The sequence below is a fragment of the Elaeis guineensis genome, chromosome 2, assembly GCF_000442705.2.
Source record: "Elaeis guineensis isolate ETL-2024a chromosome 2, EG11, whole genome shotgun sequence".
In the NCBI taxonomy this organism is placed as follows: Eukaryota; Viridiplantae; Streptophyta; class Magnoliopsida; order Arecales; family Arecaceae; genus Elaeis; species Elaeis guineensis.
In genome coordinates, this window is record NC_025994.2 from 101,519,896 (window position 1) to 101,535,967 (window position 16,072).

Consider the following 16,072-nt stretch of genomic DNA (forward strand, 5'->3'; position numbering starts at 1 on the left):
GGCCTGCAGCTTCTCTACGCTGCCATCATCTTCCATCCTTTTCTCCAAATGTCTAGCTGAATATGAATCGCAGGGCAAAGTATATCATTTTTCAAAAATTGGGCAGTTCATTTAGGAGTTGATAGCATTTTTTGTATTAAAAGTTTTGCTATAGTATTTTTTTATATTATTTTAATATAAAAGATATTTAAAATATGATATATTATTATTTTTTATATATTTTATTATTTTTAAAAAATAATATTTTATTATTATTATTATTTTTTTTCCCTCCCATCTATGCTTTCTCCATGCCCATCCTTTTCACATGCTCCATCTATTTCTCTTCCGTCTTCTTTCTCTCTTTTTTGTGTTATCGCCATTAGCCCACACCCCCCCCTCCCCCCCATCCTTCAGTGCTACCACCGCCAACTCGACCCCCCTTGGACGATAGCCTAAGGCTTCTCTGTCCTCTCCGTCCCATCCCCATGCTATCAATCGGCCCTTCCACCCCTCTCCCCTCCCCCCTCCCCCCATCCACTGGTCAAAGAGAAGATTTTTTAAGGAAATAAATATTATAGTATAAAATAATTTTAATTTTTAAGATATTTATACATGATATTTTATCCGATTAAAATTTAAATAATCTGATAATCAAAAGTAGATAAAAAATAAAAAAAATTAAAATATGATTTGGGGCACCGTAGCAAATCTTTGTATTAACGGTAGTTCTCCAGTTATCGAAGGCAGTCTCTGCAATATTCCCCGTCTGACGAGAATCTAGCTTTATGGTATCATTTTCTGTCCCCGCTCTGCTAGAGGCTTGAGTGTTATGGCGACGGTAATAATATATTGTACCCCGTTGATCTTCGAGCTATACTAGCACAGAAATACGTTGTGCTGCATCATGCGGTGCGTCTGGGTGCTATATTAGTGTTTTGGCTGACAATGCTGTCTTTCTTATTAATGCTATGTGATTGACGAGCATTTAGGCAAAACCACAAAGAACTCAAGGCCTAAAAGATCTACGTGCAATATTTTTTTAGTTGTTTTTCCTTTGCGTTTGTACTGTTTTTTATTGAACTTATAAAGGGAAACGGAATTCATACTGTTATTCTTACTTTTATCTTGACATATATTCTATCACTCTTATTTTTGCTTGCGTTTAGCTTTTCCTTGCGGAAATTCAATAGCTTACAATCTAGTCAGTTTGTGAAGCAATATGCAATGGTTTGATAGCAATTATTCCTTTTGTAAAACTTTTAACCACAAATTATCCTCGAGCAGAAGCAAAACAAAGGCATACAACAGGAAAAGGAATGTAATATATTTTTAAGTGAAACAAGCCCAGTTATTATTCGATGACATTATTATTTAACTTGAATGAATGGTAAGTAGTTATGTGCCTCATTGGAAAATAAAAACCATAAGACTGATACTATCTCATTTTGGTAAGTAAGCTTTTGAAGTTGGAAAGAATGAAATACAGGTCAGACTACCAAACTCAAGCTTTTTTTGACATCTCCAAAGATTTGCAAACATCATGAATGGTTTGAAAACTACAGTTAGTAACGAGTTTGTTTAATGTGAATTTTTACCTTGTCATTTGCATTGGCGCAACTTTTCATGTATCTGTGGCATACAATTCTTCTTCCTCTATCTTGACTCTTGGGCCTTGGTGATCAATTAGTGCGAGCAGGATCGTATGTAGCATAACCATTTCAAGTTTACTACGCAGATAGCATGCCTTATCCATAGATTCCATACCCTCTTGCTCGAGGGCTACTACTAGTCCTGCATTCTTCTTTGGCCAATATGGTTGTTCCCGCCAATGCCTCACTCTTGTTTTCTTCCGCAATTATTGTTCATCCCCTATATGCTTTATAAACAGTTGTTTGTGAACACACCTTGTGCAACTTCATTGAAAGTTGTACGGTAAGGATAGAAAGGGGGATTTGAAGGTACGTAGTACCTTGCTCGAACGAAGACATGGGAATATAATGCAGTCCTTTAAAGTAAGCACAATGCACCACAAGAAGGGAAGCTCTACATATGTTAACAAGAAATTTGGGGATATAGCATACGCAGGTGCAACCATAGTTGAAAATTTCAAATTCTTTTAGTAAAACTCACATTGTTTCATCATAATTTTGCAATCTAATGAAAATTCTGCTTATAGGTTTTACCCTGTAAAACAAATGTGGCATTACATTTATGTATTCTCCCTTTTCTAAACTTATACGAGGGATTTTAACCATATTTTGGTATTTTCACCAATACTGTTATCCTAACATGATGCCCTTACCCAATGAAATTTTTTGGGTAGTTTACTATATTTCTTCCATCTTTCTTTTGAAGTTCTATTTTCTGTCTTATAATTTTCTTTCTAGAGATAATTAATAAAGATCTAATAATTAAAATATCATCAAAGTACTTCACCAATAAAACCCCTTGAAAAACCAAAGTTGTAGGGCCTATGAGGATTTTCTTTGCTGATAAATGTCCTAAGATCAAGGCTTCTTATCATCGTCTCGTCTATAGATTAAAAGGCCTATTATGGATGTAATCAACATTATACGCATTAGTTCAAATCAATACTTCAATTGGCTAGTCTTAGGAATAAACATAGTAGTATAATGATGTTTAAGATATGTTTGCATATCATGAAGATGGTCTAATCTGCTTTTTTTCCCTGCTAGTAGCAATATTGTATGGCTATTATTATTATGATATATCATTTTGTACAGAATTCTACATCTCTATTTTATTAGGTTGAATTGGAGAGTTTTATGACACTCTTCCTAGAGTTTCAATATCAAGCTCCATCTATTTATTGACACCGTAGTCTATACTTATATTCTCCACAGATTTCTTCTTTCGATTTAACATAACCAACTCATCAAAAATAATATCTCTAGTAACAATAATTTGGATGACTTAGAATTATCTATATACTATAGTCTATATAGCTTCACTTCATTTGTATAACTTAGAAATATGCATCTTCTTGCCTCTAGTTCAAGTTTATCACATGATACATGTAGCACAACCAAATATTTTCAAACAAAAATAATTAATAGAGTTATCAAACCATACCTAATGCAAAATATTGTACTCAATTGTAGTTGATGGTGATTGATTTATCAAGTATCATGCTATATTAACTGCTTCAAAATATAAGGTTTTATCGAGTTTATAATCACATTTCCCTTAATAAGTATCCTAATTATTCATTATACAACTCTAGTAAATGATACAAATTATTAACCAACTTTCCTTTCATTTTTACAAGGGTTCTCTTAGAAAAATTAGCAAATTATTTTCATCAGTATGCTTATAATATCCTTATGAATCCAGAGTATCCAAAAAAATCAGATTTTTTTTTTTTTAATTTCAGAATATGCAAAGATTCTAAGGTCCTCACAATACCATGGTATATCAATTTGAACAGTTCTAACATCATTACCTATAATGGATTTATTATCTCTCAACAAAATATTTTTTTTTCAAATTTAATAAGTAGAAAATCAATCTCTACTAGGAGTTATGTGAAAGAAACAACTAGATCAAAAATCCACTCTCCCCTAAAGCTCCCGATGTTGATTGACAAAATCTCGCTACTAACATCATAAGAATTTTCCTGTGCCATACTAATATTAGCTTTAAAGATAGGCTCTCTTTTCATCCTTTCTTTTTATCTCTGGATAAAATCTTCTAATGTACTCTTCTTTGTGACATTGAACATAATGGATGCTTTTATTCTTTGATTTGAAGTTACCCCTGCTGTCGGAATCTCTTTCCTGACTCCTATCCCTAGCAATCGAGCATTCTTCTTAATTTTTTATATAACTTCCAGATATCTCTTCTTTTCAACTCTTTAGATTGCAAGTTATCTTTTATATTACCAATTAAAAGTGACTTTCTACCTTATAATATGATATCAACAAAGTTCTTGTAAGAAGACCGTAGTGAACATAATAATATAAATGTCTGATCTTTATCATCAATTAGAACACTAAAATTTCATAAATCCAAAATAGCTTTATTGGATTTATTTATATGATCTTTATAGGTGTACTTTCTTCATATGTAGGTGATAGAGTCTATACTTCTAATATTATTTGTTTGTGAGTGACTGAATCAAGCATCTACTCTCTAATTTTAAATGTAGTTCAGCCACGTCTTCTCCTCAATGACTTTTCTAAGTACCTCATCTGCCAAATATAATTCAATTTTATCATATGCTTCATCAACAATTCGTTATCTTCATCGGACATGATATCTAGTTTCTTCTTACCTTGTACTTAAAGGACTTGCATCTTAATCTGTTAGATGTCAAAATCATTTGCATTATTGAATTTTTTTATTTCAAATTTTAAAAATCATCGTCATGAAGCTCGAATCAGAAAATACCACTTATTTTATCAAACAGGAAGAATAACATAACAAAAAGTAAAAATTAAAAAGGTTTTCTTACAAACCCAAGTAGCCAGCCAATCAGGCGGTCTATTACCCTCCCAAAACATCACATCATGAAACTCTCAAAGGGGAATCCTCATTTGCCCAAGAGCAGTCCATGCACTAACAGTTGAAGGATCTCTTTGGAGAATGACTTGTATTGGTTGAAGCAATCGCACAGCTATGACCAACCCTTACCATGCTGCCCTTGCCTCAGCTCGAGGTACGGTGCATGGTGCCAAGGATTTAGATGCAGCGCAGCAGGGAAAACTGGCCGCTAGGATCACAGATCAGAAAGCCAATACTACCATCACGAGTCCCGACTGTAGCGTCAAATTTGATTTTTATTGGGCGAATGGGGAGGGGCGTCCATTTAACAAGAAGCGGTTGATTTGACGCGGACGGTGCTTAAACTCCAAAGCAGGATGAGGGCTTTGACTGAAGCTGGAACAGCAGCGATATTTGTTCCTCGAAACAACCTTTAGTTTCAACATCGCCAAATCATCCACAACCAGTGTAGCAGAGACCAGCAATATTTCTCCTGGAGTCCAACCCAGAGACAGACCCCAGACTGGGCAAGCAAGAGCCCTGGATCGAACCATATGGAGTATCATCCGTGGGCAACTGCATCTGTCCCTTCCCCTTGGCTCAGGAAGCCTTAAGCCATGCATTTATCTTCCAATCATAACCATCACCACAAGATCAGCCGGACCGTCTAGGGAATTTAATACCAACCCAAAACATTACAACAAAGGTATAAAGACATGAATCAGTAGTAATTTATATTGTAGATATCATGTATTAAATATTAATTGTAGACTAGATAGTGGGAACCAGAAAATTTACAGCGGGCGCAAAAGGACGAAAAAGGACAGGCCTTTTGTCGTTTTCACTCACATGCCTCAAGTCAAAAACGGGTCACGAGAGAGATGAGGACGAGGAGGGCGGGAAGGGAAAAGAAGGGAAGGAGGAGGGCAGAAGGGGAAGAGGCGGTGGAAGAGTCGAGCTTTTGGAACTGGAGGGAATCGACGGCGAGGGGCATGTTCTCCTGGTCGGGGCTGCACTTGTAGTTGCCGTCCCCATCGTGGCTCGGGGGATGGGCGCTGTACAGTACGGCGCGCAGAACAGCGGACACCGTGGGGATGTAGGCCGTCTTGTTCTTCGCCAGAAGCCACGTCAGCCCCATCAGCTGGCAGTCCCGCCCGAACATCCTCGCCGCCCGATCGCCGGCTCCTCCTTCGTGACCCTTCAGCTGTATATATATATATATATATATATATATATATATATATATATCACCACCGCACACAAAAAAGAGGAAATCAGATCAGATAAGCTTCTCCTCTTTCCATGTTAGCCGTCTGATCAATTGCTGAAATGAGAATTAAGACAATGTCACCGGTTCCTTTGCTCTCAGATATGCAACGGATGGTTACTAAGTAATCTTTATTTCCAATTCTCAACAATTGGAATTTGTTTAGAGGGAAAAGAGAGAACTGGAAGACGAGAGCCTCATTGTTAATTTAAGAAAAAAAATTTCTTGCATTTTCAAGTAAGAAACAAAGACTTATGCTTTCTAATTTCCTCCTAGAAAAGAAGAAGAAGAAGAAAATGTATCGATTTCTTGATATAATAATGGTTGGGAGTTGGAAGAGAAGGGTGTTTTGGTGAACTTGGAGTTTGGTCGGCCGGCAAACGCATAGTGGGCTGTGTGTGGAAAGTGGGACTTAACTTTCCCCGCTCTAAGAAGTGGAGCAGAATGCATATTTATTACTATGAGTTGCATTAAATTTTGGCCAAATCCGTTATCCGAACTTTGCCGGAAAACGATGGCCACGAGCCCTATTTATTATTCTCAACAGATAGGACTAAATCATTATCCTCCTGAAGTCTAATAAATGCTTTTATCGATTTCAATATTATAAAAATGGTTAATTTTTATCCACAAGAAGGTGTGTGAGAATGCTAGGCCCATTGAATTATGTTCATGCATATTAGTGTACACATCGGGTGGCACACAAATTGTATAGCTTTGATTATAAATTCTAAGCAGAACTATAAATCCACTCTCCCTCTGCAAACACAACTTACAATTAGATCGAAATAAAAAGTTACAAAATTAAAATACTAACAGTGGATACTTTTCTTATGTAACATGGTTCATAAAGGAATATCCCACAAACAAAAAAAAAAAAAAAAATGCTGACATTGTTGAAAAAATAGTAACAGAAAACTGAGAGAAGTCTCATTCTAACATTTCTTTGGTTCATCGTGGGCATCAATAGCATTGCTCTCGATCATTGAGGGAAGCAAAATGATCAAAGTGATATTCCATTACCCACTAAATGAAAGCAAAAAAAAAAATTCGAACAGAAGAGACTAGCATCAATCAAGAGTTTTGAACTTTGCTTGCTGAACTTTTTTTTTTAAAGGATAGCATTTCAATAATTTTATTTGTATATATTTTTAAATGGTTAACTCGATTAAATTTCAAAAGAAGAAGAAGAAGAAGAAGACTGACCTTCTCGAGGGAGTGCAGACAGCGAGTGCAGCCGGCGTAGGAGGCGTTGCGGCAGTTGCGCTCCAGCTCCCGGACCGCCGCCGTCGGGGTGGCGTTCCGGGCTGCGCCACCCGCCCCACCGCTAACGTTGAACGCCGCCGGGCAGCGGAGCGACCCAATCTGGTGGAGCCGGATGCCGCAGAAGCAGAGCACGGTGTCGCACGTGGCGTTGGGCCGCGGCAGGCGGATGTCCCGCCGCTCCAGCGAGCTCTGCAGCGAGTCCACGCACTTCTGGTTGTCGTCCGGCATCAGCGGTCCGTCCGCCATATCCGCCGTCGCCGTCGGCGGGGGACGGACCTCCAGCGCCGACCGGGCGTGGGCGGCGAAGAGCCAAGCAGCGAGCACCGGGCAGCAGCGGCTGCGATCGAGGGAGCGGCCGCAGGCCTCGCCGACGCCGCCGAAGAGCTCGTCGGAGAGGTCGAGCCGGCAGGTCTGGTTCTCGGCCTGGACGACGGGAAACGCGGGGACGGTATTGGGTGCGGCGGAGGAGAACTCCCCCGGGTCCAGCGGCTGCTTCTCGTCGGAGTAGGCATCGGGGGAGAGTTCGGCGGAGGCCCGGACGGTCAGTAGAGAAGCAGAGAGAAGGAAGAGTAATAGAGTGGGCGAAGAGATCGCTGTCATTTTCTTTCAGTTTTCTTTGCTTTCTTGATTCAAAGAAGATTCAAGACATATTCTGATACAAACCTCTAAAAGAGAGAAGTGGTGTTGTTGAGAAGGAAAAGGTGAGAGGGAAGAAAGCTGCAGATTCTTTCTTTGAAGACTAACTTTTCTCTTCCTCCTTGGCTCCTCAAATGAGAGAGAGGGAGTGTGTGGGGGGGGGAGGTATAGGGGAAATCTGCAACTCAGTGTTGTTATAATAACAAGAAAAGAGAGAATGGAGAAGATTAGAAATGATAAGAGGCCAAATGGGTGAATGGAGAGGCGGAATCCAAAAAGGTAGAGAAGTTTTAAAGTTATTAAAATAAATAGAAGAACGGGAGGGAGAACAGGGGAGTGGCGGTGTCCTTTTCTTGGTCATTCCCTGGGGGAGATGGCATGGTGAGGCGCTTTTTGGACTGTCACCTCTTGTCTCTTCTTTGTTGAGCTGATCACAGACTACAGCTGACTCCCCTTATTAGAGTCTGCAACGTAGATAAATGTGAGGATTTTTAGGTGTGGGTCCCATGCGAGAGTACACAACCACCAAGGTCATTCACTGCACTGTAGAGTAGAGTAGGACGAGAAGGGGAAAGAGGAACCGGGTGGAAGCCCAGCTTTTGTCGTCTAGGTCTCTTACCGTCCCCCTCGATGCTGCTTGAGGGGCGCATCAACTGCGTTATAGGTTCCTTTGTGGGAATGGATGTATTATTAAAACAGAGGGAAACTTATATTATGGATTGTTTGGACCAGGGTTAGGTTTTTGGAAAGATTAGAGCCGTTGCACCAATTAACATATATCCCACACGCTACTAGTTTAATTACCTGTGCTCTGGTCTTCACTTTCCAACCCTTTCTACAGCATAAATATGAAACAATAATTATTAGTTTGTGTGATATTTTGCGACAAAAACCATGGATTTCTTCTTTAATAGCATACAGGACAAAGTATTCTGTGCCCATGATCAGTGTTCAGGTCATCCAAATTATGGCAGTCAGGTGTTGGTACCAGACATGGTGGGGTTTGTGGTGTCACGCCCTTTCCAGTGTGTAGCCATCCACCAACTTCCAGGTCTTTTCTATAAAATAATTGATCAGATTAATACTATTACGACCTATAAATACGCATTCTATCGTCAACTAGTATCATATATAATCTTGTTTCTTATCAATTATTCTTCTACTATGATAACTACCAATAATCACTACAATAGAATCTATTTATTTTAACAAACAAATCAAAAGTTTGATAATGATTTTGTTCTTGGTTAAGCAAGCAATATTTTTTGGGCTCAGTTTGGAAGTCAAATCAATGGTCCAAACCGGGTGTCACTGTAAAGCAAAAAGGGCCCCACGACCCAGCATAAAATATGAGATTGGAGGCAAGAATCGTGGGCTGGAGGGATTAACAACGAGAGGGTTTGCGGTCTCGAGGAGGGAAGAGAACAGAGGCGTATTGTTGTCGGTCTTGATTCCAGTATTGGGATGGACGGACGAAATGTTTGGTGGGGGCATTTTGAGAGATAAGCAAGCAAAGGCATGGGAGTCTGGAATCTAGCACTAGGACTGCCAGATGTGGAGGAGTTGGGGTTTAGGTTTGGTCACTGGCTACGAGGTTCACGTGAGGTCGTGAATGGGTTGGGTCTTGGCAGCCTATTGAAACTATCAAGGAAAATACCAGAGTAACTCTCAACAGAAATCTACAAAGCGAAGTCTTTGTCTCAGTAAAAAGAAAATGGAGGGGGGAAATGAAAAAAGAACGTTGACAAAGTCAATGTGGTTGGTTTAAATCTTTGTCTAAAAGGGGCGGTAATAGAAAAATGAAAAGACTAGTGAAACGAGAAATGACATTCTCTTTATCCCATTAAGTAAACTGCCTTCAACCACTAAAGATCATCCCACCCGAAAGTTGAAATCTGTCTAAAGGGGTGGTAACATAAAAATCTTTGATCAAATCGCATACTCTTTTATTACGTAACGTCATTCGGCATTGGGCAGTGAATTGTCTAAGTGAGTTTTTTCCTTCACCTCATCTCTACGGTCCATCTCATTGTGTAATTATATAACATTGTTGTTGTTGTACACGAGTTTGGATTGTATCTCTCATGCGACAGAACGAATGATCCTTCTTCTTTCACGATATCAATCATTGAATGATTTTAATATATGAAACACTTGGATGCATGGGATTGCACCAAATAAGAATTAACGGAGATTGTATTGTAAATTAGCTGGGTTTTGTTTTTGCAAATTAAAACCAACTTTATGTTTTTCAAGCTTGCTCATAAGGCAGCCCTCCCCACTCGCTTTGCTAATTTTGTTCCCACTCTTTACGAGTCATCATGCTTTCAACTTTATATCCCGGGCTGAAGTCAGCCTAAAATTATAGCAAAGAAAGAGGAACATCTCAAATCAAAGTGCTATGATGAAGCTATTGAATGACCAAAACAGGCCCTGTCAACCAGTTATCTATGCAATCAGGGCCTGGTGAATACAAATAAAAATAAAAAAAAAAGCATCACAAGGTCTAATCAAACATCGTGCATCTGGAATGGTCTTTTTTAACTCAAGCAGTCCCACCCCAAACCTATGTGCCTCGAAGCAAGAAATGAGGAACCTACATGGTGCAACAGGACACGAGTTTGGGTGGAGCTTGACAGCAAAAGAAGTAGCTTTAGAAAAGAAGCAACCAAAAGAGATAAGGGAGAGTCCAAAAAGTAAAAGAAAAAAAAAGGTTTATTTCCTGATTAATTCACCCTCCACATGGAAGTTGCCTTTCCCTTCTCACATTATCATAGTATCCCCAAAAAAATACACCCTCGAAGACCCCACTATGAGTACCTGTAGTTCTTCTGTATTCATTTCTTTTATCTTGGAATCTGTCTTCTTCTTATTCCCTGCCCATATCGACAAGAGATTGAAGTCACCAGGTAGGGACCCATAGAGAAAACTATAAAACTAGAAGACAAACAAGCACATGTACTTAAAAAAAAATCAACACGATCAGAGCTTGGGGAAGTGTGGACGTAGTGACAAACCACAAGAATCTACTTACCTTGTGTATCAAACCCCAAAGCCCATTACAATCATACCCATTAAAAGCTCTAATCAAAGTTCTAAAAGCCAACTCAAATCCCGTAAGGATTTAGCTTTACAGGGGCTACTTTCATGGGATTCTCTCTTTGGGAGATGGGCTCAAATCATATTTTAATGACTGGACTGTGGGGGATGCGTTGGCTCCCCGTTTCCGAGCCCAAGCTTTTTTGAAGGAGGTGGGGGACACTGGAAAGGAAAACAAAGGGGTGGGAGTCTCTTTGGGAAAGGGGCTTCGGTAAATCATTTTTAAAAGAAAAAGGAAGCGAAAAAGCGGCAATCATGGGATGGTGGGCCTCAGAAGGAGATCACCGGATCGCACCTTCAGCTGGTTCTTGGGTGGTCTCTCACTCCTCAGATCCAAACTTGGGCTGAATCCAACCGTCTTTATCTTTTCTTTTACCCCCACTGATGGCAGCCTTGGCGTGGGGATGGCAAGGGGTCAGCTCTTCTTTCTTTGTGGTCATTATTTTTATTTTTATTTTTTTTTCGTGACAGAGGACAAAACTCACATCTGACAGTTCTGAAAAGGGCCATCAGGCCTAGATATGTCGAAATAGTCCATTGGGTGGCTGTGTTACTTTAAATTTATCTAACTTGCTTTGTTACATCAAATCGCAATCAAGACCGACAGATCTGATCATCTGAGCCACCCACAGATATATCTGATCAATTTGCATTCGAGGAATTTTTCTCTTCGATTCGGACTGCATCGAATATAATTATGTTGGTGTCCGAATGCAAAAAAAAAAAAAAAAACTGTTTTGTAGTTCATTTATCTTGCATTTTGCTTATCCATGAAGATAAAAAAAAAAAGTTCAAAAATATATCATGTCGTCAGTAAAATGGATTGAAACAGGAATTAGAGTGCTATATTCAGGATATATTTAGTTCAAAACCAAAATGAGAATTACAATCGAAACGGGATTTAAATTAAAGATTGGATTTTAAAGGATAGCAACTTTCTCATCCCCCTCTAAAATTATAATATCAACGAGACTCTTTCCAACCAAATGATCGAAATAGATATCATTTATTCTTATTTCAAAGTTCAACTCTCCCAATCAAATATGTCCTAGATGCTAATTCATAGGAATCATATTTCTGTTTTATATGATTGAAAAACCAAAAGACCCAGAAATCCCTTGGATTGCATTGCTGGGTTCCATTCAAAGACACCATATCTAATGTTATTAAAAAAAAAAAAGGACACCGTATCTAATAAGATCCCATTTCATAATTTTGGTTTCTTTGCTCAGGCATGCGACACACCGCATTCTTTATACCACAGGTACCTTGCAGCTGCCAAATTACCCGTAAGTTCCAAAAAAAAAAAGGTTTCGGGTGGGCACGAGCACTCACGGGAACATTGTAGCAGACAATGAGGTGAGAATCATTTCAACGAAATGATGCAAGAATCATCATGTCAAATACCCAAACTCACTTGGTGGTCCATAAACTCAATTTTGAGCCTTTGTTTTTCCCCTTGTTTTATTCCTTTGATAACAATCTGATGAGACTTGACAACCAAGCTGCCATTTTATGTATAGCAGATTCTGCAAGACATTAGAATTAATGTCGAGGATACCTAAGAATGATGAATTACTCTGCACAAATGGATGGGAAAAGGCCTTCCTGAGTCTTTGACCTCATGTTGAGCATCCTATCAAAGTAGCATTCAAGTCTTCTAATTAAATCGCACTGGAAAAGGTTACAATTCTCTGCATAATTTGAGGTTCCAACGTACAATTCCAATCCATAAAATAAAATAGGAAGAGACTCCACCCTTATCTCTCAAGTGACACCACGGCAACAAAACGGTACAGATGAGACCCACCATGGGCTAGAATGTTGTCGTTTTCTATCATCCTTTTCTGAGCAATAGAAAGGAGGGAAGTTCTTCACATTATTGTAATCTCCCCAGGCCAAAGGCAAGGGTCAAGAACAACTTAGCTTGTTAGGCAGACAGCGTAGGTGACACCTAGTTCACGTCTACTCCGTATTCAGAACATTGATCATTAATCCTCGACGACCTTATCTTTTTGTGAAGCCACTTCTTTTCAAGAGGCCTTTAGAGCACACAAGCGACTGGCCGGTCAACCAGGACCAAAGTGGACGCATCCAAGTTCCATGCAGAGACACCGACGGTTACCAGACTCGAACATTATTGAGCTGTACGCCCGTGAACATGTCGTGATTCGAATTGAAAATCTTTGAAGGAACACAGTTCTTTCGAACCATAAATTTTTCGTGTATGGTGTCCTCCATTGGAGGAAAACAACAAGCAAGGTCTGAGATTTGGCTCCCTGAATTCAACAAGCCTCTCTAAGGCAGCATTGTCTCCAACTTGAATTCTGATCTTTTATCGTTTTTAAGACCTACTCAAACTAAAAATCGAAAAAGTAATGGTAGTGCTAACAAAAATAAAAAAAATAATAATAAAAAGGCGATGCAAAGGAAGCCCAAAGAACTGAGGAACTGAGTGAGGAGCAATGAAGCTTGAATATTGCTTGACATAATAAATTTCCACGAACGGTCTAAAGCCTGGCATCAACTTCAATCTTAAAAAGAAAAAGCACAGCAGATAGAGAGAGACAGAAATTGAAACCTTCTGTCTCTTTGCTTAGCTCCAGTCCAGCCAAGATGCCATTAGAGTCATGCTAGTGGGCATCAAAGACAAACTTTGTCTCCCAACCACATGGCCGCAGGTCCGAAGGCGGAGCATCACACAGCTCACCACTCTTTGGACGTTGGTCAGCCAAGAGCAGCCACATGACTCATGCTCACTGTGGTTCCCACCTCGATGACGTCCTAGGTGTATGTACAGAGAGTACATTACGCTCAATGATCAAAAATTTCTATTGCATGCCTCTGACATTAACTATAAACTAAAAAAAAAAATCGTGGGTTACAAAAATCAACCAAAGTAACCTTGGCCGCAAGCATGTAAAAAAGACTAAATTCCGGTTTATCTAAAAATGATATAACATAATTATCTGGATATTTTAATCTCGATGCATGCAAGGATGGGGATAACCTCCAGTCTGAGCTTGGACTGGAGAGGGCCTGTCTTCCAATCATGGCTCTCCACGATTGGCACGACCCACTTATATACCACATGCTATGGTAGGTCCGAGCCAATCGCACCAATCATAAATGGCCGTGATTGAGATTAGGCCCCCTCTCGTCCACATTCTTCTCCTTCTCTCCTCTTCAAGGAATCCTAAAGATCATCCTTCGTCCCATATTGAGGATGCGGACTGCTTCAGTTGAGTGAACCGGGTTTAATTTTGACTCGTTACAATTCACAAGATAAATTTCGATGGGACCGGGTGCATTTCTTCTCAGAAGAATATATTTATTTTTCCCATCTCTAATTATTGGACAGCTTAAGAAAATAGTAAATTTATCTGGTACAGGTTCTATGATTCAAGAGGTATGGCCCGCAACTAGCTCAACAAACAACGGGTTCTATCGGTCCCTAGATAATGCTTGTGATGATATATTAAAATAAATTTGGAAATAGGAGTACCAGAAACGTAATGGACCATTAAGAAAAAATTTGTACATTTGGACTTATAATTAAAAAACCATTTGGACTAACCTTGTGTTCGTTCTATGAAATTCAAAGCACTTTTTGACTGCCTTTAAAGTGCTTGAAACACCATGGGTGCCTCCATAACAGCCCCGTTGCAAGTGTTTCGTAACCACATGATTAACATCCTCACCCCGTTACTCATGTCGTGACAACAGCTTCACCCTGTTACTCGTATCGTGACAAAACCTCTGACAGCCACATAATTGGCCTGATATCTGGTATCTCCATAATAACACACCTTCGAGCATGTGATGAGAAATAAAAATGATCGAAGGTTTCTGTTCCCTACGAGCCACAAGATTAATATCCTCACCCCGTTACTCATATCGTGACAAAACCTGTGACAGCTAAATTAATTGGCCTGATATCTCCATGACAACATGTGCTCAGACATAAAAATGATCAAAGCTTTCTGTTTCTTATGCATCATTAGTCCATGAGTTTTGGTAACTCAAGTCCAACTCTGCCAATGGCAGAGATCGAAGCCAAGTTCTCCAAATAGCATATTACAGTACTCCTGACTGCTCCATCCAAATCTTCTACCACATCTCGTTTTCACCCTTCCAACAGTCGCCCAGAACCAAACTGGTAACTTCTCTTGTACGTATCACAATTGTGCAAAAAGGGTTGCACCAAGACACCACTGAGAAATTTCAAAGCACTGCCACATCCTCTAATATCCATTTTCAATCCTGACAAAGTACACCAAGAATATCTCATATTCATAAAACATAAGCACTAATCAAAATGTCATGATCTATGCGAAAAGTTCGACTGGGTGTATTTCTTGAATACCATCATCTATGAGTGTTGTAACCTGATGTTCTGTCCATATCATGATGGTTATAAGAGGCGTACTTTACGGCCCACGGTTTTATTTTACCCTACGCAGCACATCTCCACTCCAAAGTTTGGCTCCACACCACTTTTAATTCAGTCATCCTCCGATTCTATTGCTAGCTTATTTCATGAAACTCAAGCCATGGTTGTCTTAATTGTAAGGCCTATGATTTTATGAATTTCCCTGGAGTGCAACAACCAAATGAATAGCTTGTCTTTCCTTTGTGTAAATCTTCATAACTAGTACTTGATTCATTGCTTCCATATCCTCATTTTTATCTAATTTTAGCTTTCATGACTATACAGCTGAATCCAACTCTTAACCCAATTCCCACTTGGGCGACTAAAAAGAAGCATCAAGAATCCACTCAATAGCGTGAATAACAATACAAGCAACCTGAAACTTGGTCTGACCTGGCAATCCTGAATGTGCATCCATGCTAGAGTACCAAGCAACAATGGAAACATCTTCCATACCGCACGAGGGAATGTGACTTGCATATTTCAAGTGCTCTCTTGCAGCAGAGCACTACAAATGAATTAGGATTACCAACAACCTGCAAACCATCCATAACTCCGGACAGAGAAAGGGATTTAAGAATCAAGGTAAAACATCAGGCATCAATAGTTATGATTTCAGCAGATATTTAAACAAGAACTTGTTCTACGATGCTTGAACTGATATACCAAGCATAACAACGTTATCAACCTTTGCATTCCAATAAGTCGCACTATTCACAGTTTGTGAAGGACAATAATTCATATTGACTTTTCTAATGAAGAAGAAAGGACAAGATTGGCCCTACACGCACAAGGCTCTACAATGTTGGCAAAGTTCTGTTTCCAGTATCACTGATTATAACCAAAAAAAAAGGGAATTATAAGTATGCTAAAACAATTAATGACAA

At 39.4% G+C, this 16,072-nt stretch overlaps 1 protein-coding gene across 1 annotated transcript; it reads right to left on the minus strand.

Moving 5' to 3' along the window:
• Positions 1-5,206: 5,206 nt before the first annotated feature.
• LOC105032121 (uncharacterized GPI-anchored protein At4g28100) lies at positions 5,207-7,833 on the minus strand. Its single transcript, XM_010906478.4, has 2 exons — positions 6,959-7,833; positions 5,207-5,689 (listed from the first exon to the last, which is right to left on the minus strand). Exons 1-2 carry the CDS (start codon positions 7,616-7,618, stop codon positions 5,345-5,347), a joined length of 1,005 nt encoding a protein of 334 aa, XP_010904780.1. The 5' UTR covers positions 7,619-7,833; the 3' UTR covers positions 5,207-5,344.
• Between the last annotated feature and the right edge of the window lie 8,239 nt (positions 7,834-16,072).